The sequence below is a fragment of the Miscanthus floridulus genome, chromosome 1, assembly GCF_019320115.1.
Source record: "Miscanthus floridulus cultivar M001 chromosome 1, ASM1932011v1, whole genome shotgun sequence".
NCBI classification, from domain to species: Eukaryota; Viridiplantae; Streptophyta; class Magnoliopsida; order Poales; family Poaceae; genus Miscanthus; species Miscanthus floridulus.
Window position 1 is genome coordinate 7,162,177 of NC_089580.1, and position 25,340 is coordinate 7,187,516.

A 25,340-nucleotide genomic window follows, 5' to 3' on the forward strand; every position below is an offset into this window, starting at 1 on the left:
GGGAAAATCACGACCGGACGCTGGCTAGCGTCCGGTCATACTATAAACACTGGAGTTCGGGGTGAACTGACCGACGCGTCCGGTCAACATGACCAGAGCATCCGGTCACCCCGTTCACGTGCCCTTAAACCCGGCTTGATCCGCTTATTTTTTCATCCGGAACAGTGTTTTTCTCTCACAAATTCATCCAGCATTCCTCCAAACCATCCAGATTCCTCCAGAATTCAGACAAGCGAACGGTTCATTTTTCAGCCCATGTTATAAATACTTCCTCCATTCGTGTGTGGAGGTACTTTTGCTCATTTCAACAGCTGAGAAACATCCTTGAGAGTGCCAAGAAGAGCAAGGTCCTAGTAAGGTGATTGAGATTTGAGAATCCCAAAGAGAGCCCTCATTAGTGGGATCAAGAGTACCAAAGTGTGCATCCACCCTTCTCATTAGGCTTGTCGTGGTCAAGTGAGAATTCGTGCTTGTTACTCTTGGTGATCGCCATCACCTAGATGGCTTGGTGGTGATTGGGAGATTGGTGATCATCCGGCGGAGCTTGTGGATGACCCAACTCAAGTTGTGAGCGGTTGTGGGCGATTCACCGCGACGGAGTGTCAAAGAATCAACCCGTAGAGAGCACTTGATCCTTGCGCGGATCAAGGGGGAGCTACACCCTTGCGCGGATGCTCCAACGAGGACTAGTTGGGAGTGGCGACTCTCCGATACCTCGGTAAAACATCGCCGCGTTCCTCTTTCTCTCTTTACTTTGAGCAATTCAATTCTTGGCATTTACATTCCTAGAATTGCCATGCTAGAGTAGGATTGGAACTTAGGGTGCTAAACTTTTGTGCGTTAGATCAATAGAAACACTTTCTAGGCACAAGGGGTTAATTGGGATAACCGTAGAGTTTAATTATTGCAAAGAAATTTATAATTAGCCCAATTCACCCCCCTCTTGGGCATCTTGATCCTTTCAATAGCAATCTCTCCACGCTTCACAAATGGGTGGATTTGTACCTAGGCGTCATTACATTCATTTGGACTAAGAAAGCGGTCATTGAATGTTTTATGAAAAATCCAGTCTATATCCATATTTTCTTTTTTTATTTGTCGCTCAGGCGCCTTAGCATGGATTGTTCTCTATTTCTTCCTATACTTTGTGGAAAAAAGAGATATATGTCATAAGTGGGCAGCTTGGGTTACCATGTTTGCAAAAAAGATTAATGCAACATTAATGATTAGTCATGGAGGACAAATCATGATGATTAATCATGAAGTACCAACTGATTTTTTGATCAATACAATCGTATTGGTGAAAGTAGTGTCATAGAGAGTCTTAGAAGGTTTGACAAGGTTTTGTTGAAGTGTTGGATAAGAATATCTTAGATCTCCAAATGAGAATGACACTGATAGATTACTTGCAATCGGGAAGTGGAGAGGTTTCCCACATGCTTGGTACTTTGGATTACATGAATTGGAATTGGAGGAACCATCCTTCAGCATGGCATGGTCAATATACTGGGCATGTGCATGAGCCAAAAATAATCATTGAAGCTGTTGTTGCTTAAGATATTTGGATTTGACATGTTTTCTTTGGTTTACCAGTCATGTAATGATACCAATGTTCTTCATTGTTCTTGTCTGTTTGCAAAGCTAGCTGAAGGAGATGTTCGAAAGGTCAATTTTACCGTTAAAGGTAATAGTTATACAATGGGGTATTACCTTTTAGATGGCATATATCCTCAATGGGTGGAGTTCTTCAATCTCATTTTGCCATTGTTCGTGGACTAGTCCATCTCTCGGATAAAAGACACCAAGAGAAATAATGTCAGTTCATGACGATGTCATCATACACACCATGATTGTTGAAGATGAGCAAAGTCAAGATAAAGATGAATAGTTCGGTGTCAACCAGCTTGTGAGACATACTCTAGGTACAGTTCGTAATCCTACATAGGATTTTCGTGAATTCATACTATCACAAATATCACAAAAAGGCAACTCACACCCAACCTTTTGAGTTTCACACCAATGTTTCACCATACATTTACGTCCTCGGTGTTTCCTTTTTAATTTAGACTGAAAACAAGTATACAATATTCGTAATTATGTACTATGAATGCATGCTTGTATGGAAAATAATTGCCCCAGCAAAAAGGGCTAGGAGTTCTATTCGGAAAGTCTGATTCACATTCCATGCCACCTCTGTCGTGCACACTCGCCTCTGTCAACAACGCACCTCTAACCAAAGTGCCTCTGCTTTGGCAACCACCTGCCAACCTAGTCTCGCACATGCACAATGGGGGAGAGGAGTCTCCTCTGCCACTAAGACACGAATACCAGAAACGTAAAACGGAAATCAAACAGGATGATATTTGCGTCATGGATTCATGTTACTACTCCAGAAAAGGTCAATGGCCGATCGATGGAGCGACGAATCGGAGTGACGATGACTGGTTGAAAAATGAATGGTACAGACCATCGATAGATAGATTCATCCACTGATGATACATGCGTCTGTGCTTAGTTTACATCGATCTCGTGCAACTACTACACGCCGGCCTACGACTGAAACAAGTAGAGTACAAGAGACCTCGCTCGCCGGAGACGGACGGACGGGTGGATCGATCTGACGACACGCATGCAATGGCGCTGCTCAGCTCGCTCGACCAGCTTAGTTGCCGGGGACGAAGTTGGTGGCGTACGCCCAGGCGTTGTTGGCGACGGGGTCGGCGACGTGGTCGAAGAGGTTCTCGATGGGGCCCTTGCCGGTGACGATGGCCTGCACGAAGAACCCAAACATGGAGAACATGGCGAGGCGGCCGTTCTTGAGCTCCTTCACCTTGAGCTCCGCCGCGGTGTCTGGGTCATCAGCGAGCCCCAGCGGGTCGAACGCGCCGCCCGGGTACACCTTGTCGAGCCCCTCGCCGAGCGGGCCCCCGCCGACGCGGTAGCCCTCGACGAAGCCCATGAGCACCACCTGGACCGCCCAGATGGCCAGGATGCTCTGCGCGTGCACCAGGTTGGGGTTGCCCAGGTAGTCGAGGCCGCCCTCTGAGAAGATCTGCGCCCCCGCCTTGAACCACACGGCCTCGCCGAACTTGACCCCGTTCTTGGCCAGGATCTCCGGGAACACGCACCCCAGCGCGCCCAGCATCGCCCACCGCGAGTGGATCACCTCCAGCTCACGGTTCCGCGCGAACGTCTCCGGGTCCGCGGAGAGACCCGCCGTGTCCCACCCGTAGTCGCCGGGGAACTCGCCGGTTAGGTATGACGGCGTCTGCTCCGAGAACGGGCCGAGGTACTTGGGACGGTCAGGGCCGTACCTGCATAGCAGGTCATGCATGCATGCATGTCAGTTACTCTCAGCGAGCTGATTTGATGACACAAGGGAAGAGTGCAAAGCAGAGAGCACGTACCAGATGCTCTGGGGAGCGCTCTTGACGGTGCGGCGCATGGTGATGCGGCCGCCGGCATCGGCGCCGGTGGCGGGGCGGGAGACCAGGGCCTGCCCGAGGAAGCTGGTGGTCTGGTGAAGCGCCGACGCGGCCATCGTCGTTCTGTGTGTGTGTCCGTCCGGTGGTGAGAATGTTCGGCTAGCTGAGTGGTGGGAATGGCCGGTGTGGGGAGGAGATCTTTATACGACGGGTCGACGGCTCAACGGTGCGCGGCGCGACTGGTGGACGCGCGGCGCGCCACGTCCGCGCCCAGGCCATTGGCTGCCGCCGCGCCTCTCTGGATATCGCGCGTCGGGGCGCCCAATGGCCGGCTGCCAGGTGGAGGCAAAGATCGCCCCGCCCAAATCCAACGCTATCTAGAGTCTGGACCAAACAGCTCAGGCATCACGGTCGTCGTTTGTTACTCCTATTTCTGGCCTCCTGTGAAAATGCAGTGACGATGAAGTTCTGAAATATCTGTCGTCCTTTGGCACACACGTAATTATCTTTTCGAGAATTGCACGAAAGCAGAAAAAAGATAAAAGGGACACTTCATTCACCTTGCACTTGCATCTAGCGGTGAAAACTGAAAGATGAAACTGATCGACTCAGAATGGAGTGGACTTGGAATCTGATATTCCGTGTGCGTCCATGGAACGGGATGTTGCTTTGTATCTCCTGCCCATACCATAGCCAGTCTCCAACTCTACTTAGGGCAGCTCCAGTCCTAACTTTAAACGAGTCTGACTACTGGCAAGGTTAAAATTATATGTAAGCATCAAGGGACCCCCGCCTAGAAGCTCTGCTTCGATTTTCAGTAAAATACATTGTGCATTTCTATGTTTTTTTTTTCATATTTTCATTTGGGTTCATGAACTCTCAAAGCAATCAATCATATGAGTTCTTCGACTTTTGAAGTGGTTGTTCATTCTAAGTTTACTCTAGGTAAAATCATGGACTTGAATTCACATTTCAAATGAATCACTTAGAAATTGAAGAAGCTAGTTGATCACTTCGAGAGTTGACTTAGATAAGAATGTGTGAAAAAATATTAAGGACCCATTTTGTATTTCACTCTTCGATTTTCTACTGCCCACGGTTCGAGCACGAAACATGTGCCGTCTTTCCTCTCACCTCCTTGGTTTTGATGCCTGCAATGTGCTTTGTAAGAACATCCAGCTCAGACCATGGTTAGGTTCTCAAACATACTAGAGCCGCTCTAAGCTGAAGTGGAGTTTCATCGTCTCCCCTTACACTAACCCTAATGAGGAACTCCAATAGTGATATCAATATATGGTTATCAAAATCTCGTATTTTGGGTTTTCTAAGATTAAATCAGATTCTAGGATTTTTAATTGCATTATTTTCCATTTTTTTGAGAAATATATTTTTATGTTTTGTCGATATTTTTAAAAATATTTCTAGTCAGATTTACCTCATGAGCTTTCAGCTTAGTCCAATTTGGCCACCTCTAACGTGGCGATGCATTAGCAAAATTACCATCAAAACCATTCAATGTGCAAAAATAAACGGTTTTAAAAGTTGAGGGATGTAAAAAAACTAGTTTTATAGTTTAGGAAGAAAAATTAGACGACCGCGATAACTGAGGGAGGTTAATAGTATTTTTTCCTAATAAACTTTGCGTTCAGACTTGAAATATTTAGGCCTGGCGTAAATATATTTGATATATGTGTGTGTTATAGTAATTAATGAAGATACATGTGCTGCTAAGACAAATATAAATTACCCACGGGCACATGGGTAAGGGTAATATATGTTTCTATACCCGTACCCACTTACACGATGGGTAGATATTTTTACTCATTAGCGTATGGTGTACCCGCGCGTGAATAAATCTTTTTCCATACCCATCTCTTTCGCGGGTAAACCTATCAGATTTCAGGTACCCATTGTAATCCCTAGCACGAGGCCATATTAGAAGAGCGTGATGCACACCAAAGATCTATTGACACCCGTGCAGGTTAGTAGTAGGTGCTTAACTTAAGCAACTCAATAGGAGATCATTTATTGATCCAACATTATTTTCAACTTCAAAATACCCCCTTCATGGGAGAATCAATGCAGGCCGCTGCTCTTCTGTTTGGGCTCGGCCCGCTTCGCTCCATGGGCTCATTTTAGCAGCGGAGCCCTTTTCAGGCCTATCCAGTATCGACGCCCTTCTTCTAAAACCCTAACTCCTCTCTCCTTGACGCCGCCAAGCCACTGCGGCCGAAGTCGCCCCTCCCGAGCCCCGACCAACTCTCCTCTCCTCTCCTCTCCACCTCAGGGCCGCCGGCTCCTTCCTTACTCCGCCTCGACAAGCGTCGGCGAGATGGTGAAGAGAAGCAAGAAGAGCAAGAGCAAGCGCGTCACGCTGAAGCAGAAGCACAAGGTGCTGCGCAAGGTGAAAGAGCACCACCGCAAGAAGCGCAAGGAGGCCAAGAAGGAAGGCAAGGCTGGCCAGCGGAAGAAGGTCGAGAAGGACCCCGGGATCCCCAACGAGTGGCCCTTCAAGGAGCAGGAGCTCAAGGCGCTCGAGGCCCGGCGCGCGCTGGCGCTCCAGGAGCTCGAGCTCAAGAAGGAGGCGCGCAAGGAGAGGGTATGTCATGTCTGCCCTGCACCAACCTGACCTTCCCACCTGCTGTTATAGTTTTTCAGCCTTACAGCCGAATCCACCTTCATTCCGTTAAATTGCAAGCCTAATCCACCTTCCTGTCCCTTCAGTTTCCTTGTGAAACTAGAAAACCCGTGGCGCGGTGTTGCTATCTTTTTATTCTCTTCCTTCTCACGATGCTTTGGTGTCTTGAAGAGCATTACTTTTCTGCTGACTTTGGTTTAGATAGTATAAAACTGTATGCAAGCTAAGATCATGCAACATTAGGGTTATACTGACACCACACAAACACCATTCTACATGACTGCAACAGACAAGAAATTTTTGGCATGCAATCTACATGGAAGAAACATTGTGAGCAGTTATGTTCATCATGATTGAAATGGAAAGCTTTGCTTCACCAGATAGGATAACATTATTAACGTTAGTAGTATTATTTATGTTACGATGATGTCATTGCATAACAAAAGTAAAATTATGTTCACTGATGTTGTCGAATGATGATCTCAGATCTCGTCACAAGAGTAAAATCGGAGTACAAAACATATAATAGAATCTTGATTGCCAACCAAATGCTAGATGAACTGAAATTTGAGCACGAAAATCATAGCACAATCTAAAATAATTGCCATGGGACTACAATTTCACCCTGATTCTCTGGAAATAAGGATGTATGTGTACATTGCCTAGCGGGCGTCCAGAAAGGAGATAACATGGATGACACCGTTGCCACTCATTGTCACAGTTATACAGGGGGCATGTGTCCGGCCCGTCCATACCCGCTTGTGCTGTGATAACGCTTCTGCCAAGCATGGGCGTGCACGCCCATTCCCCTTTAGCCACAGGTCAACCTACTCATGCAAATCGCAAGTATCCTTGAGGACTTGAGGTGCTGAGAATGCAAATAACAAAGGACGAATCAAGAAAGAAAGTAGTTGATGGAGCAACTCACCCTGTGGATACGCTACCCGCCCGTGGTTTATCCTGCAGATTCATGTTATAGAGATTAACTCTTTCTTAGATTGTTCCCTATATTGGTAGTGTACATAGTTACCATTTGGTTGATGGCTTGCTATCGTTGGTATCTGCCATGATAGCTTTTGTCCCAACCCTTATTGCCCCTTATTACAATCGAAGGCTTGTTCGAACCAATATTGCTGTATGTATAATTGTGTTCTCTTGCGAAATTCTGGTCATTGATCCAGACAAGCTGGATGATCGTCCTTTATTTGGGTCTTTACACTTTACATTTTAGGCTCACTCTGTCAGGATCATGAACTTTCATATAGACTTGACCGAGCAATGATTAAATATTGTCACCCTTTGTTAGGTTATGTAGATGAAGTATGTGTTCCTTAAGGTCTATCTATGTTCTTCGTTTAGTTTTATAGATACATCTATATCATTTTCGTTGTGGTGGTTAAACAATGAGACACTTACCTTTTTCAGGCTCGGAAGAGGAAGCTAGGATTGCTTGAGGATGAGGACATTGCTAATTTGGCATCTGCAGCTTCCGCGCAGGGCAGTGAGTTTGCAGCAAAGGATGCAGCAAAGGAGAATGCTCCTTTAGCAGTGGCAAAGAGCAATGGTAAGTTTCTCATCTTTCACTTATGGTTTAAATTGGCCTACCGCATGCAGTTACATTATTGACTAAAGATGTTAAATGTGTCCCAGATCATTCAGAGAGGTCTTTCTACAAGGAGCTTGTTAAAGTAATTGAAGCTTCCGATGTGATTCTTGAGGTTCTTGATGCAAGGGATCCACTAGGCACCCGTTGCATTGACATGGAAAAGATGGTTAGGAAGGCTGATCCAAGTAAACGGATTGTACTACTTCTCAACAAGATAGGTATTATGCAATGTTTGTTATGTTTAAAGTTTGCTCTTATGGTGGTTATGCCATCCTACATCTCAACTTATGATTCTTGAATTCTAGATCTTGTTCCCAAGGAGGCGGTGGAGAAGTGGCTTACATATCTAAGAGAAGAACTGCCAACAGTTGCATTTAAGTGCAATACCCAAGAGCAGAGGACCAAGCTGGGATGGAAATCTTCAAAACTTGATAAAACAAGTAACATCCCACAAAGTAGTGATTGTCTTGGTGCTGAGAATCTAATCAGATTGCTCAAGAATTATTCCAGAAGCCATGAGGTAAATGATCGTACCGTTTTCAGATGATGTTTATGCATATATAGTTTTGGTCATCTCTCATCTGTCTCACTAGTTGATTATTGTATGGACATTCTAAGTTAGAATGTTTTTATCCTTGTTCTACAACATCATGCATGCTTCATTACTTGACTATATTATAATAATTGAACCTTCAGCTTCTTTTCCTTGCTTATGTGCATATTTCCTTTTATCGAATATGATTAATAGAATCATAGTTGTTAAGGTGTCGCTATACCGATGCCATATCGTCGCCATATCGCCGTGGCGTTTTTCTGGCTTTCGCCACGGCGACGCCACGGCTTCGGCATGTATGGCGTCCGCCATAGCGCCGTGGCGTCCCCGTGGCGCCAATTTGGCGTCCTGTGGCGCCTTTGTGCGCTGTGGCGGGCGCAATAGACGGTGAGGGTGAGGGTGAGGCCGTGAGGGTACCTGTATAGGCCGAGTGGCCGATTGGAGCCCTCTGAGACCGAGCCCGAGACGCAACCGCAAGCAGCCCTTCGAGCCGCCGCCGCCGTCGGCCGCCGGGATGGTCGCCCTCCGCCCGCCCCCGCCTGGAAATCCGTCCGCTTCACCCTCCGTCGGCCTCCCCCGCCCTCCGTTGGCCTCCCCCGCCCTCCGTCGGCCTCGCCCGAGCCCGAGCCGGCCGCCCCCGCCTGGATCCGGCCACGGGTCAAACGTCTTCATCTTCTCGGGTTCCGACAACGGCTCCGGCTGCTCGCGATCTCCTTCCTCCCTCCTCCGGCTTCGCTTCCGGTGAGATGGGAGACGGATGGGGGCGAATGGGAATCTCCTTCGATCTCCTCTCGTGGATGCTCCTGCTCCTGCTCCCCCTCCCCCTCGTGGCGGCGGTGTGGTGACCTGGTAGGGTTAGGACTTGAACGGGCCGAGGTGAGTGGCAGACTGGCAGGCTCGATCCTGTGGCCTGCTGGGCCGGAAACAGACGCAATTTCTTTCCTGTTTCCATAACGGCCCGTTTGGATCCTTAAAACCGAAACGCAGCCTAGTCTAGAAATCAGAAGTTCCTCAACGTGATAAGTGCTGAAGTGTTTGTTTTGTTTAATTAAACTCACCAGGAAGATGAAATGTACCTTTTAAGCTACATTTGTATTACCATTTGTCAATATAATTTCCTAATATCCTAGACTATAATGTATGTATTCGCCACGCCGATGTGTGTATGGCGTCGCCACGCCGCGCGCCATAGACGCTGTAAAGGTGTGAAGGTGGTGGGTCGCCGCGCCTTGCCACGCCGCCGTAAAAACTATGAATAGAATCCTTTTATCTTTGAAGGGAGAACAGCTTCCTACACTTTATATATGAACCTAATGACTTCATGCACGTAGTTTTACTTTGTGTGCTGTATCTTATCATGCCAGTTTTATAAGTAGGCCTGTTTTTTCTGTCTTCGGTTATTACCTTATGCTTCAGTGTTACCTTTTTTTTTACTGCTCTTGTAGCCATATCTGTGTTCATATAGAGTTGCCTTTTTTGTTCTTCCTTTGTTAAGTTTTGTTATTGGTGACTTGCAGCTCAAACTGGCAATTACGGTGGGTATTGTTGGACTTCCTAATGTTGGCAAGAGCAGTCTGATTAACAGCCTGAAGAGGTCCCGAGTGGTTAATGTCGGTTCCACTCCAGGGGTTACTAGATCAATGCAAGAAGTTCAATTAGACAAGAAGGTGAAGTTGTTGGATTGCCCCGGTGTTGTTATGCTCAAATCTTCCAACAGTGGTGTGTCTGTAGCCCTTCGAAACTGCAAAAGAGTTGAGAAAATGGAAGATCCAGTCACTCCTGGTAAAAGCTTCTGTTAGCTCTGTTGAAGTTTTTATTTATTTATTTATTTATTCTAGCTATAGCCTTCTTATTATTTTACTCTTTAGATACTGTACCATTTGACAATAATCTAGTATATAATGTGACCAGAAGTGCAATACTTGACATGTTCTATGCTTCTCTCTGTTTTTGATGTTTGTAGTTAAGGAGATCCTAAGTATTTGCCCACATGAGAAGTTGTTATCTCTGTACAAGGTTCCAAACTTCAGTTCAGTTGATGATTTCCTTCAGAAAGTAGCAACTGTACGGGGCAAATTGAAAAAGGGTGGTGTAGTGGATGTTGAAGCTGCAGCAAGAATTGTGCTTCATGACTGGAATGAAGGTATGCCTGATAATTTTTGTCATGAACTTTGTAAATTCTTGTGACCAGTGACCTAATCCTCTCTTTTTTAGGTAAAATACCATATTTTACACTGCCACCTAAAAGAGATGCTGGGGAGGACTCAGATGCAGTAATTATAACAGAAGACGGGAAAGAATTTAATATTGATGAAATTTACAAAGCTGAGTCTTCATATATTGGTGGTTTGAAGTCCATTGAGGAGTTCCATCACATTGAGATTCCTCCTAATGCTCCACCAGGGATTGATGAAGAGATGCTAGAGGTAATAATCTTAAAGTTAGCATTTTTCTGTGAATTAAGTGGATTTAACATGGTAACCCCTGTAGATTTTATGCCATCTTGCTACCTCTTAGTTATCTGTTTTGTTCCTTGTGATGGCCAGATGCATTGCATTCATTGAAAGTAAATGTTTTTTGTGAGATTGTTTTCGCATGGTCACTGATTCGGTCTCAGCTCTATACGCTTATGTTAGGAGGTTTCATTCGAATCTATTGACCAACAGAATTTATTTAAGATAATCATCATGATAAAAGGGTAGTGCTTGCACTCTGTCTCTGGTGAAAACTCTTGTAGAAGTCAACCTTAGGTTTTATTTGAACTACATAATTCATATGTAAAAATTTCGTACCAATATGCTTTGCTGCAAGCAAAACATGAGTGCATTAGGAACATTGTGCTCGGCCTTGTTATTTAACTCTTGTTTTGCACTAACCAGGATGGCAAGAAACCAAGCGAACCAGTCCAGGAAAGCCGGGAGGAGCAAATGTCTGACGTGAATGACTCAGAAGGAAGCAAGGCAGCCAGTGCTAGCACACAGAACGACAAGTTGTACACTGCCGAGGGAATACTCGATCCTCGCAAGAGGAAAGCAGAGAAGAAACGGCGCAAGGCGAACAAGTTCAGTGTGCTGAACGACATGGATGCGGACTATGATTTCAAGGTGGATTATCAGATGGAGGACGCATCGGCCGCTGATGAGTACGGTGAGAGCAATGGTGCGCACGCGGATGAATGAAGATGGCGGGGATGAAGCCAAGGATAATGAACCGATGACTGGAGTCGATGATTCGTGAAACATTTTGGCTCCTAGTTGATGGCACAGTAGATGTTATCGGTGATATTATCATGTCGAGTGCCAGAAATGAAATGGCCCAGTGGGGGTTGCAAAATTAACCCACAAAAGTTTTGAGCTTAGTTTGCTTGTTTAATGAAAGATGATACTATGAGAAGGCTTGCGTTTTACCTGTCCCAGCGGTACCAACTTTTACCTGCTCTTACTTAAGTTGCATTCATTGATCATGAATCATGATGCGCTATCCTCGGTTACATTTATTTATCATGATGCGTTATCGAGAAAGGTTACCAAACATGAACATATCAAAATTTATCCACTTAAGAAATTTAGGTGTGGTATCATTTAAACCAATATAGCAGTCTGTTTAACGTTAGGTAAGCGAAGAAAGTGGCAAATTGAATCCATACTTCTGTCAAACTTCAGCAAGTGAAGAAAGTGGCATAGAACAACCCGATGGAAGAGAGCAGTGAAGAAAGTGGAATAGAACAAACCCGATGGAAGAGAGCAGAGGCACAATCTAGGGAGAAAGTGAACAGGAATTGTCATTGTTACCAGGACTGCTGTGTTCCACGTTTTTCACCTATGATTCATGTTTTTCACCCAAACAACGCTGCTCCAGGGAAAAAAAAATGGAGTTGTAAGAGCAGCTAAAGAGATGCTTCAGAAACTATCAGTTTTTGTGAAGCTGCTCCACGGTATAGTTTATTCTCTCTCACAGAACACTGATGAATCAACCGAAATAAGTCGAACTACGCTGAAAATCTGTACCAGCCGAACACCCAATTCGCAACTGGAACATTTGTATCGAACTACGCTGAAAATCTGTACCAGCCGAACACCCAATTCCCAACTGGAACATTTGTATCGGCGGCACGAGAACGCCCAATTCCCAACCGGAACATTTGTATTTTGTATATACAGGCGCCGCCGTCGCCCAAGTGGAGGTGGTCACGCTCACGCGAACTGAAATGCAGTCCGGCTCCGCAGCGCCGCAACCAACGCCCAACTCACTCTCGCCGCTTCCAGTTCCCACCCAACCGGCGAAGGCGATGGCGACGCAGGCCGAGCTCGAGGCGGCCGTCGCCGCGCTCGCGGACAAGAAGCGCCGCCTCCGGGAGGCATTCGACCGCCTCGTCGCCTGCTCCCCGGTCCCCGTCCCCTTACGCTGGGAGGACCTGGACGCGCACCTCGCCTCCATCGCCGCCAGCTTCGGCTTCCGCCACCTCGACTCCACCCACGCCGACGCCATTGCCGGTGCAGCAGCCGTAGCCGCAGCCGCAGCCGCTGACGCTAGGGGTCCAACCACCGCTGCTCACCACGTCCACCACCTGGACAAGGAGGGGCAGGACCGGGAACGACGCGTCGGGCGCGGCGCGTTGGAGGAGGGACAAGGTAGCAGCAATGCGGAGGAAGGCTGGAACGCGTCGTCGCACCAGGAACGCGGGGAGGAGGATGGGAAGGTCCGGGAGGCATCCAGTGCGCGTCCCGACCGAGAAGCTAACGAAGCGGGGAGCATTCTCGGGGTGGAGACCGTGCCAATCGAGGCGGCTCCAGAGCAACTAGACGACGAGAAGGAGGAGGATGCCATGGGCGCACTCGTGGCGTCTCCCCACCAACGCGATGACGATATCGAGATGCTGGAGGAGGAGGCCGTGAACGCGAACGCAGACAGAGAACGCCGCGAGGACGAGGCCGAGGAAGGGGAGTGGCTGCAGCATCCGCACGACGCAGGCGGCGGAGAGACGTCGGCTCTGACGCGAGCCGTCGCCGCGGCGTGCGCGAACATGGACCCCTCCGCGCTGGTGGACGCGCTGTGCCTCAGCGGCAGGAGCCCCCTCCGCGCGTTCCTCCCGCCGCTGCTTGGCGCCCTGGACCCCCACGCCCTCCTTGTCCGCGCCGTCGGCGGCTTCTTGGACTTGGCCTCAGCGGGGCCGGGGCGCGACGCGAGCGAGTGGTGGGCAAACTACGTCGCGCTGATCGAGTGCGCGCCCCGCCTCGCGGCGCCGTCGGCGGACGCGCTGGCGCAGGCAAAGCGCCTGGCGGGGCACTGGAAGGAGATGGTGGTCGCGGGGCCTGCGGGTGCGGGTGGCAGGGACATCGGCGGGATGGCCGGATGGGGCCTTCTCACCTTCATTGCTTCTTACAACATTGTCCCGGAGTTCGATGCTGATGAGATCGTCCGTCTCTTCGACAATATCGCGCCCCAGGTGAAGGACAACTGCGTTGAGCTCTGCAAGCGTCTTGGCCTCATCGGAAAGATGACTGGTACATGTTCCTCGACTTCGACTCTTAATGATGAATTTACTTGTCTCATATGTAAGGCGCTGTGTGCGCAGATGAACGTTCGTTCACCTGTACGTTGTAGTTTGTACACTGGTAGTTTACTTGTGATTCAGAAATCAGAATGCTCTGAATCGCATAGGCTTCACTTCAGGTGGATGCCAACCAATGCTCTCAAGCACTGTCTCCCAGCTAACCACACTTAAAAGTAAAGCACGAACCTTAGCATCCATTCTTTTCTGCCCTCTATCGTACTATGCGTCTATGGCTCTCTGCCCATGAGGGTTGAGGATAGGAGATCACCTGTAGGTATTGTACCCTTTTATACATATCCACAGATCCTGAATACAAACAAGAGAGGAGATAACAGAAGCCAGACAAGTAATTACCGGGATCAATATATAACAGCTTAAACTTAAGTGTGGTGCCAATCTCTACTTGCTACAAGTTAGAACCGGATTGCAGTGGCACTGAGAAGCAAATTGCAGAATATTTTGATCTATTCCTTTTCCTGTTAGTATTATGCACTTCCTTTCCTTTTTAGTGAGAAATTCACATTTATTGATGCAGCCGCCAAATTGACATTTTAATCACTTAAGTAGCTGGGATTATTTATAACTAGATGTGTCATGTTGTTCAGTCATGGCGTCACCTAGTGCTTGTTTAGTTCCCAAAATTTTACAAAATTTTTCAAGATTCCCCGTCACATCGAATCTTTGGACGCATGCATGAAGCATTAAATATAAATAAAAAATAAAACTAATTACACAGTTTAGACGAAATTCACGAGACGAATCTTTTAAGCCTAATTAGACTATGATTGGACACTAATTGCCAAATAACAACGAAATTGCTACAGTACCATTTCCCAAAAAAATTCGCCAACTAAACAAAGCCCTAGATGATTTATGTCAGTCTACTACTTTGGTGGTTGCAAGTTGAATCTACCGTCTACATTAATGCAGGATGATTTTATGTCTGTCTGACAGAAATATGATGAGTTGCTGTTTTTTCTTCCATTTGTGTTTGCAGTTATTGCGTGTTGTGGAGCATCTTTTGAACCATTTGTAGTTTTACACTGCAGACCTCACTATCAGATTTTCTAATTCTAATTACAATAGTAGCTTGTGGAACTGGAAGGAAATCACTATCCCATTGGTTTACCAACTGTGTTGCTAATGTTTGGCTCATTCTTCTGCAGATTCAATCAACCATTTCATTGAAAATGGGCAGCCACTCGATGCTATAAGATTGGCACATACTTTCAGTTTGACTGACAAATATCCTGCACTTACCATCATGAATGATTATATTGAGAATGCCAAGAAGACTGCTGAAGACATACTAAGCAAGGAAAGCTATACACTGGAGTCTCTGGTATGTTCTGTTTCTTGGAAAGGATGTCTTGTTATGCTAATCCAACTTAAATGAAATTGTCCATTTATCACACCTGTAGTCCTTTTTAGCTTTGTGAAGTCCTGGATTTGGAAAATAAAATACAGCGTGCTTTTCATGGTTTTCTGAAGCAAGTTTTTCACAATTATTAAAGCAGTGCAGCTGAGGAACTAAGATAGGTTTGGATGTGCACACGCACCAATCTAGGTTTGGGCCCTGTTTGGGTCAGATATTGGCCTTTCTTCTTATAATGTAGTGAAATTATAGTACGTAGTGCTGCAATCCTACCCCTCCTGCTTTGAAAGTCGGCTTGCTCATTTTATGTTAAAAAAAATTAGAACCACTTCCTGGATAAATTGTTGCGTCCACATAATGACATATTGATATTGTACTTTCAACACTGATATAGACATATTACGCTTTCAACTGTTTTAACGCCTTTGAATCATCCGTTGAACAGAATCAAGCGATGGCAAAGAAGGTCGATGCTCTAATATTTTCGTGGAGCGCAATTGATGGGTGCGATATTGATTCTGTTCAGCGTAAAAGCATCAAGGAAGAAATTACCCAGTTGTTACACAAGTATGCAAACAAGCAGCAAAATCTAGCAGGTGTTTCAGCCTCCATTTCAAGTTCGCACCAGCACCAGAATTTTCAAGAGGAGTACCAGCAGCGGCCACAAATGCGACTGGTGGAACAGCAGAAGCAGCAGCGAAACCCACATGGGCTGCAGCCAAAACCAGGAGAGAAACAGCACCAGCAGCAGAAGCCGCAAGAGACACAGCATCGGCACATTCAGAATCAACAAGAGCCGCCGGAGCGGGAAATGTGGCAAAACCGGAAAAGGAGAGGACAAAACAAAAAGAATCGCAAGAGGAAACAGCGCAGGCAGAAACTGCAGCAACAGAATAAACGCCCAAGGCTACCTCCATATGTCAGGCCAGGAATTAACAACAACCAGCATGAGGAACCATTTTCAGGAATTCGAAGAGCTCCGTTCGCAGCCTGTACCACTACCATACCTCGATATTTTGGGTCCTGTGATGATCGTTCTCAGCATCACGTGCCAGTGTTCCGCCGTTGATGCCAGAGTAGTACTCGGTGAGTTACTGTTGTAGTAGTAAACTGATGGACGAAAATAGAAGAGAGAGTTGTTCGGTGCTGACTGGTTTTGCTTAGCTTTCCATAAAAAAGCTTTAGTCCCCACAGTGACTTGTGTATATGCTATGCACAGTTTAGCTACCCTCGGTGTTACTGATACCTGAATCACAACCATCGACTTTATATGTTGGATATGGCTCTTCAAGTTTGTCTAGTAGTTATTCATGTATATTATTGCATTGACCGTAAAATGTTGCTTGTCACAATACCTGAAGAAGCATGATTGATCTTTCTGGCATAGAATAAACGTCTATAGAAAAGCACACTCTTCCTGCATTCGTTGTGAAATAAAAGGATTCATGCACCTTCATCTCGTGCAGGTATCTCGTGATGCTTTTGCTCTTTCAGTGATTTATGTTCATCGTGCAGGTATTTGTGAATGTTTTATGTAACTGAAAAGTAGGCTAATTCCTGTTACAGTGCATATGTTTCAGATTGCAAGCATTGCGGCACTTGGCTGAACATGTGTACGTGACCAGACTATAAAAGCTGCCCTATAAAGTTATTCAACAAATCGATGCAAGTGATTGGCAACTGCCCATACACCATATTGCGAAAGAACTGTCATCACATAAAACAAATGAACACAAAACCACTTACAGAACGAACCAATACAGGGCTGTTTCATACAACTTCTATGCTTCACCATAGTTTCACTCAGCGATCGATGCAGAACGCCAGAACTTCTACACTATCTGGGATAGGACGGAGGATGAAGGGCAAAGGGATTAAATGGCAGACCCATATACTGAGGTGATCTGAATTGCGGTACAAATGGCATTCCTTGGCCTACAGGCCAACCTGGCTGGGCAGGGTAATTGTGAACCCCAGGCATAGCAGCTTAAGGTGGACGCACAAAGTTTTGGATCTGAGCAACATTCAGAACCAGAGGAACAGCAGGTGTCGGAAGCTTAAGAGTAGCTGGCCTTGGCGGTTGCATATGCTGCTGCTGCTGCTGCTCTGTCACTTGCGCTTTATTTTCTTGTTGATGCAGCTGATGTTGCTTTCCTTGGATTAACTTGTTTTCATTCTGTGCCTGCTGCTGCTGGTTGACTGTGCCTCATGGTGCTCCAGCTCCTCTTTCTTGCGCTTCTTGTTCCTCTTTTTACGTTTCGTTGGCTGATGCTGTGAATCCCATGTTGAGGGCATTGAGGGATTTCCTGACCTTTGATTCTTTTTATATGCACCAATCAAATATCTAATTTCTACCAAGATAGCACTGCGTTGGCTAGAATCAGCGAGTTTATGCTGAGCTAGTTGATGTGCAATCCATATTTCCTTTGGTATAGCCAAGTCCTGCACATAGGCAAGATGCAAAACCATTCAGCTAACAAACAACAAATTTGAGTACCCACCTCTTGGTGGGATGGAGTTTTATGACTCCACCCTGGATTGAAATCTAGACACCATATTCTATGTACACATGCGTGAGTACTTTCCCCATTTACCAGAGGTATATGGCTTTCTAGGGGTGTGAATCAGACAGGTGGCACACTCATGTGCCATGCAAGTGCGCCAGTGCAGTATGTGTATGTGCTTTCTTCCTTCATTGTAAATGTGATAAGGAAACAAAAGACAGAAACAAATATAGTTGACAAGAAAGCAGATTTATTGGATCAATATGCATTTATATCTACAAAAGAACTTGTTCCAAAATCTGTAGCCAGGTAAAACCACAATGCTATGTAACTTAGAAAGTTATGATTAAGGATTTAAAGGTGATCGCTGAAACAACCCGGTTTCTATGTCCACCAGGATGTGCATCCTGGACATCCTGGCCTTCATCGTAGACGGAGGGAAACTATTGTCTCGATCCCCACCCAAACTCCCCCCGCCCCCCCATGTGCCGCATGCACAGCGCCTCCCTCCCTCACCTTGGATCCTGCTCCCCCACCTCCTCCACTGCCCTCCACCGCACTAAGCACTCTGAGCACAATGCCCCTGCCTCCATGCCTGCCCAACCACTGTCCACCGCCGTCTCGCGATTCCCCCCACCGTACCGGTGACCTACCTGCAACCCCCAGCCATACCTCTACAGATGGAGGCCACCAAGATCCCCAATACCAAAACCTCATACCCCAACCTGAAACAATAACCCGCCAGAGTTATTGGAGATCACCGGACAATGAAAAGAGTGAGCTCAACACCCTGGAGGAGGTATGCATTCCCACCCTAAAAAATCTGTCAACAGATGAATAGCGGCCTCAAATTTCTCTCCGTCAGAACAAATCTTGACTTTACAGCGTAATGGCCTGGATGTCCAGGGTTGGCGCTACCCTGGGCACCATATAATTCCTGTCAGTAAAATACTTGATTTTAGAGTCACAAGGGGTAGTTCATACCAAGGACTTGTGTGTTTCATTCTTTCTAAGTAGCTCCACAGAAGTCTGCTTGGCCTTCTTAATGTATCCCTTCAGAAGAGAAAATGGCGGATACTTGTCCTCCAAATTAAAAAATTGTAACAAATGAAAAACTTCGAGATGCTGCCCATTTCCAATCATATAGTCAATTAAATCTGCAGAAAAGATGAAGGCAAGAAGAAACATTAATAAGAAGGCGAACCCTTGCATTGCTAATGAGGTACAGGAATGGAGATGAGTGCCTACAGTTCTGTCAAAATCAAACTGAAAATATAAAGATAGAGGCCAATGTATTTAAGTCTAGCTGCTTATAAAAACAGTGAGAAAAGTTCAAATAATGGCTAAGCAATAAACATACAAAAATGCATTACAGCTATAGACCAGACAATCAACTGATGTACATACTTAATATACTCAGCAAACTAGAGTTCGTATCCAAATTTACATGTATATCCATATAAACTTACCACTCGAGTTGATATCAGTTATAACGTGAGATGCAGTAATGAACAGAATTGTCATTTTTTTTCTGGAATACACATGACAGCTACGTATCATTGCATTAAGATAGGGAAAAAAAGGAAGGCTCAAAATAGCCAATACAAAACTCACACCACACCACACACACCTAGCCTTTTTTGTTACAAACGCGCCTGTTTATATTTAGAAACAACCAAAACCTCAACTATAGGAGCCGCTAACCACCACGACTAGCAGCAGCCACCAGACCTCTGAGACCCTTGGCGCCTGCCAGCATCCAGTGATCTGCCTCATCCTGTGCAAGGAGAAGCGCCCGATCCAACCTGGGCGAGACACCATTAAACACTATGTCGTTTCTTTCCTTCCAAAGGATCCAAGCACCCAGCATGACCAGCGAGTTAAAGCCTCGCCCAACGTCCTTGTTGAAAGTGCTGCCAGCTTGTTGCCACCAATCAAAGAACCTTGCCGAACTTGGTTGAGGTGCAACATCCGGTAATCCAAAACGACGGAGCAGCTGGTGCCAAAATTGCCGTGACAAGACACATGAACACAGGAGGTGCTGAATTGTTTCATCCTCCTGGTCGCAAAATGGGCAATGTTCAGGATGGGGCAGACTACGTCGAGCAAGTCTATCAGCAGTCCAACAACGGTTATGTGCTACTAACCAGAGGAAAAAATTACACTTCCTGGGAGCCCAGTTACTCCAAATCAATTTGCTTGGCTCTAAAAGGATTGCTCCAAAGAAGAACGCCTCATACGCCGATTTGGTAGAGAATTCTCCTGAAGCCTCAAATTTCTATTTATGAACATCATCAACCTCAGGTTGAAGTACTACTTCCTGGACCAAGTCCCAAATATCTAGATATTCAGCCAAGGCTGCAACAGAATGGTGGCCTCGGATATCCTGCACCCAACTATTATCCATTAGCGCTTCCCTAACAGTGCGCCATCTTGCCCGCCTTTTTGGAACACATGCAAATAGATGAGGGGCCAGTAGCTCAATAGAAGACCCATTCAGCCATTTATCAGTCCAGAAATTAGTGTTTGCCCCATTGCCAACCTTTGTGGTCACAGCCAAGACGAAAAGAGCTTGGACATTCCCATGAATTGTGACAGGGAAGGCTGCCCATGGCTTATCAGGTTCAGTTTTACTCAGCCACAGCCATCTAACCCTGAGAGCCCAACCAAATTTCTGTAGGTCCAAGATACCCAAACCTCCTAATTCCTTCGGGCGACTAACCTTGGGCCATGCAATCAAACAGTGTCCACCATTTGTCTCCTTCCTGCCTCTCCAAAGGAAATTACGACGAATCTTGTCTACCGCCTTTAAACACCATGGAGGAAGCTCCAAGGCCGTAGCAAAATAGATCAGTACGGAAGTGAGAACCGATTGTACATATGTAGCCCGACCAGCCCTGTTTAACAAATCAGCCTTCCACCTTGGCAGATGATCAGTGTAACGCCCCAGCCTGGGAAGACGGCTAAGATCCACTCTACACGTTGAATGGACCACACCTGCTAATTAACTCTCTTGCGCTTTCGTCCTCGCTTCGCGCAAAAGGTTCGAACTAGAGTTAATTCCCTTCCAGGCTCAGGCTTTTAAGCTGGTTTGGCACCTCCTCTGGTTCCGATGTGGGACTAAATTCCATAGCTACAGTGTCACGCGATGCTACAGTAGCTCGCATCGCCCTGCCGCTGCAGTGCTCGACCATTCGGCCCAGCCCACCAGACCGGCCTAACTTGGCCCATTTAGTGGGGCCTCACATACACCCACCCTTGAGGACTCGACGTCCTCGTCGAGGGCCGAACCAACCTACCTAAATGGGACAAATGTCCAGGATCGACTCTCTTGATCCACGTCCATATTCCTAGCTCCCCGGCCCAAGTGCCATGCTCATGCAGAGCCATGCGCAACCTGTTCGAGCTCCTGAGCCATATGTCCGTGAATCCACGAGAGTTGGCTCTAAATACTATTTGCAACGCCCCAGCCTGGGAAGATGGCTAAGATCCACTCTACACGTTGAATGGACCACACATACTAATTAACTCTCTTGAGCTTTCGTCCTCGCTTCGCGCAAAAGGTTCGAACCAAAGTTAATTCCCTTCCAGGCTCAGGCTTTTAAGCTGGTTCGGCACCTCCTCTGGTTCCGAAGTGGGACTAAATTCTATAGCTACAGTGCCACGTGATGCTACAGTGACTCACATCGCCCTGTCGCTACAGTGCTTGGCCATTCGGCCCAGCCCACCAGACCGGCCCAACTTGGCCCATTTAGTGGGGTCTCGAATGAGCCACTTTCTCAATCAAAGGTTGCAACTGTGCTCGAGTTAATTTCTTTAGAGAAAGAGGAAGGCCGAGATATTTGCAAGGAAAATCCTGGATTTCATATGGAAAATGAGTCTGCACCACAACCAAGTCATCCTCAGAACATTGAATAGGTGAGACACAACTTTTCTGGATATTGGTTTTGAGCCCCATAGCAGCACCAAACAACTGTAACAAAGCATCTACCATTTGCTAGTCAGTGGCGACTGGACGAAGGAACAGAACCACATCATCGACATAAAGGGAGACACGATGATGGATACTCCAAGTGGAAAGGGGCTGCAGCAGACCTTCCACGCTAGCTTTTTCAATCAGGCTATTCAGGACGTCCATCACCAGAATAAAAAGCATTGGAGACAATGGGTCGGCTTGCCGTAGCCCTCGCCGGTGATAAAAGACCTCCCCGGGGACCCCATTAAGCAACACCCTAGAAGATGATGAGCCAAGCAAGCCACTGATCATATCCCACCACTTGGGCCCAAAACCCCTTCTCTGAAGAACCTCTAAAAGGAATGGCCACGATACAGAGTCGAATGCTTTAGAAATGTCAAGCTTCAAAAGGATACGTGGCTGTTTTTGTTGATGCAAGAACCTGGTGGTCTGTTGGACAAGCATGAAATTGTCATGGATACAACACCCTTTCACAAAAGCACTTTGGTTGGTTGATACAAGCTCATTGAGTCTCCCTGCTAAGCGGTTGGCTAGCAGCTTTGTGACCAGCTTGGCAAAACTATGAATGAGACTAATTGGTCGAAAATCCTTAACCATTGTCGCATCATTTCTTTTGGGCAGGAGGGTTAACAGGGCTGAATTAATAAGATGAAAATTCTTGAAATTCCCTCGTTGTATAGCTGCAATGGCTGCCATTATATCCTTCTTGATGATTGGCCAACACGTCTTATAGAATCATCTTGTGTAACCATCTGGCCCTGGAGCCTTATCTGGAGGTAGGTGCTTGATGGTAACCCACACCTCTTCTTCTGTAAATGGTAGATCTAGGTCAGCGAGATCATGTTGGCTCAAATCTAACTCATCCAGATTGATGGTTAAGTCTCGCTGGACACTTGTACCCAACAACTGATTATAGAACTCAAAGATTGCAGCAGCCTTGTCTTCATGATTCGTTAGCACCTGTTCCTCTGATACTATTTTTGAGATGAAATTCTTCCTCTTCCGATGGCGAGCATGAGAGTGGAAGAGAGCCGTGTTAGCATCACCATCCTTTAACCAACTAATCCTCGACCAAACCCGAGCAATTGTTCTATGGAGGGAACTCAAAGCAAGAGAATGTTTCTTCAACGAGTGCAACAGCCAGAGCTCCCCTTCTGAAAGCTGTCGGGTGTCCTGAGCAATCTCAAGTTTGTTGGCCTAAATAGATCTCATATTCAGATTTCGGAACTACTAGAGGGCAGCTTGGCCCTTGGCCGCTTGGATTGAAAAGAAATGCAATGGCTTATTTTTTACAATGACACTCCCTAGCCTTTTATAGGCAGGGGGATTCCCACTTGCTACAGCATATTCTAACCACTAAAGTGGATACTGAGCATATTCCTACCACAAGGCTTGGAAGCTAAGGAAAGTAAAAGTGTAGGAAAAATAAGATACAAGTGCTTTAGCACTAGGCTTATCTATCAGTTCTTCCCCTAAGCCTTGTGCCGAGCATCGAAAGTGATCTGCTGTAGCCTAATCCTCTCCCTCATCTCCTGGAACTTGGTCTTCCCTAGCGATTTGGTGAGAATATCAGCTAGCTGATCAATAGTGGCAATGTGGCTGGCCTTGATGCTCCCATCCTCCAGGCAATCTTTGATGAAGTGATACTTGATGCGGATGTGTTTGCTTCTTTCGTTGAAGACACGGTTCTTGGCCCGAGCTAGAGCAAACTTGCTATCCACCTTCAGCTCAACCACATTCACCTTCCTGCCAAGGAGCTCTGCCAGCATCCTTGACAGCCATAGTGCCTGAGTTGCTGCAGTAGTGGTGGCGATATACTCTGCTTCACAGCTTGAGAAGGCCACCACCTTCTGCTTGAGGGACTGTCAGCTGACCAAGCAATCATTGAGGAAAAACATCGTCCCGGTTGTGCTCTTGCTAGTGTCCACAACGTCGGCAAGGTCGTTGTCGCAGTAGCCAACGAACCACGCCATGTTGGGGGCCCTTCCGTAGTGGAGACAGTAGTCGAGGGAGCCCGCTACGTAGCGCAGGATTCGCTTGACGGCCTATAGATGCTCCATCGTCGGCCGCTCCATGAACCGGCTCATGTACCCAACGACAAACGTGATATTTGGCCGGGTATGGACTAGGTAGCGCAAGCTCCCGATTAGCCACCGGTAATGGGTTGGATCGACCTCCGCCGTGCTCTCTCGACTCAGCTTGAGCTTCTCCTCCATCGGGGTGTGGGCCGGATTGCAGCCTGTAATGTCGTCGAGCTCGATGATGCGCTTGGCGTAGTGGGTTTGGCGGAGGGCGATCCCGCTGGCGTCCTAGTGCACTTCGACGCCAAGGTAGAAGCAGAGAAGGATGAGGTCGCTCATGTCGAACGCCTTTTTCATGCGCGCCTTGAACACCTCCACCTTCTGCTCTTTCAGCGCCGGTGATGATGATGTCATCGACGTAGACGCCGACCAGTAGGATGTTGCGTCCGCTGCCCCGCCGATACACCACCGCCTCGTGCGCGCTCTGCTTGAAGCCCATCTTCTTGAGTGGCGTCGAGCTTCGCGTTCCAGGCGCGCGGTGCCTGGCACAGGCCGTAGAGTGCCTTGTTGAAAGGTCCTTGTTTGGTTTTGGTAATTGAGTGACAACTTAGGTGGACTAATTGTGTTTATGTGAGATACACAGGTGATTAGTCCACATGTACATGTGTGTGAGCAACATATGCCATGAAGGTGAAAATGGCTTGGAGATGTGCAAAGCTCACACATGTGATGATGAAGGAGCTTAAATGCACATGATACATGACATTAAGTCATGTGATCAAGGTGGAGAAGATCAAGACAAGACTTGGCTTGATGGACCGGTTGCAAGCGTGAAGGGCAAGTCGAAGGCTTTGGAGTGATGGACCGTGTGGCGGTGAAACTTGAGCAAGACTTGGCGCCGATAAACAATGGCAACGGTGAAGAGCAAGTAATGTCAAGATCGATGAACCAATATGATCACGTGATGATATGAAGTGGATCATATCATTGTTGATCGTGTTGGTGCATGTGTTGCATCAACATTGGAGGAGATGGAATGGAATGCGCAAGGCAAAGGTATAACCTAGGGCATTTCATTTCACCGGTCATAGGTGTGTAGAGAAGTTTATGACCGGGTTTAGGATAGATGGCCGTACTATCAAGAGGGGCAAACTTGTTTGCATATCGGTCATCTAGTGCCACTCGAGTGATCTAACTTTGCATCGTCGCTAGGATCGAGTGGCGTGGCAAGTTGAGTGGCTAATACCCTTTGGGAAATGATTGTGAAAAGCTAACACATATACACATGGTGGTGTACACTTGGTGGTGTTGGCACATTTACAAAGGATATGAAGTTGGAGTTGATGTGGATCAACTCGGTGAAGAAACGGAGATGAGAAAGGTCCCACAGAGTGGACCAGACTCTGGTCACGCAGTGATCGGACGCTGAGGCTCAGCGTCCGGTCAGTGGTGGCAGACAGCGTGCAGGCGTCGGTCATCGATTGGACGCTGGCACTGGAAGTGACCGGACGCTGGCTGTGTGCGTCCGGTCAAGGTGATGTATGATGACGCAGGAGCTGGAGTATGACCGGACGCTGGGCTGCGTTCGATCACATGCGACCGGACGCGTCCGGTCAAGGACGGTACCTTACTGTAAACGACCGGACGCTGAGGGTCTAGTGTCCGGTCAGTTGAAGCTGCTGCGTCCG

The 25,340-nt window shown here is 47.0% G+C and overlaps 3 protein-coding genes across 3 annotated transcripts; 2 read left to right on the forward strand and 1 right to left on the reverse strand.

The window, feature by feature from the left end:
- Positions 1 to 2,445: 2,445 nt before the first annotated feature.
- Positions 2,446 to 3,604, reverse strand: LOC136536812 (chlorophyll a-b binding protein, chloroplastic-like). Its single transcript, XM_066528998.1, has 2 exons — positions 3,408 to 3,604; positions 2,446 to 3,314 (listed from the first exon to the last, which is right to left on the reverse strand). The coding sequence occupies exons 1-2, from the start codon at positions 3,539 to 3,541 to the stop codon at positions 2,663 to 2,665; spliced, it is 786 nt and encodes a 261-aa protein (XP_066385095.1). The 5' UTR covers positions 3,542 to 3,604; the 3' UTR covers positions 2,446 to 2,662.
- A 2,024-nt stretch (positions 3,605 to 5,628) lies between these two features.
- On the forward strand, positions 5,629 to 11,634 carry LOC136536736 (guanine nucleotide-binding protein-like NSN1). Its single transcript, XM_066528946.1, has 8 exons — positions 5,629 to 6,024; positions 7,489 to 7,627; positions 7,714 to 7,887; positions 7,975 to 8,189; positions 9,740 to 10,004; positions 10,186 to 10,365; positions 10,437 to 10,648; positions 11,102 to 11,634. Exons 1-8 carry the CDS (start codon positions 5,758 to 5,760, stop codon positions 11,399 to 11,401), a joined length of 1,752 nt encoding a protein of 583 aa, XP_066385043.1. The 5' UTR covers positions 5,629 to 5,757; the 3' UTR covers positions 11,402 to 11,634.
- Positions 11,635 to 12,334: 700 nt separating this feature from the next.
- Positions 12,335 to 16,335, forward strand: LOC136536652 (uncharacterized). The gene is made up of 3 exons (XM_066528890.1): positions 12,335 to 13,726; positions 14,943 to 15,118; positions 15,597 to 16,335. The coding sequence occupies exons 1-3, from the start codon at positions 12,430 to 12,432 to the stop codon at positions 16,218 to 16,220; spliced, it is 2,097 nt and encodes a 698-aa protein (XP_066384987.1). The 5' UTR covers positions 12,335 to 12,429; the 3' UTR covers positions 16,221 to 16,335.
- The last annotated feature ends 9,005 nt before the right edge of the window (positions 16,336 to 25,340 follow it).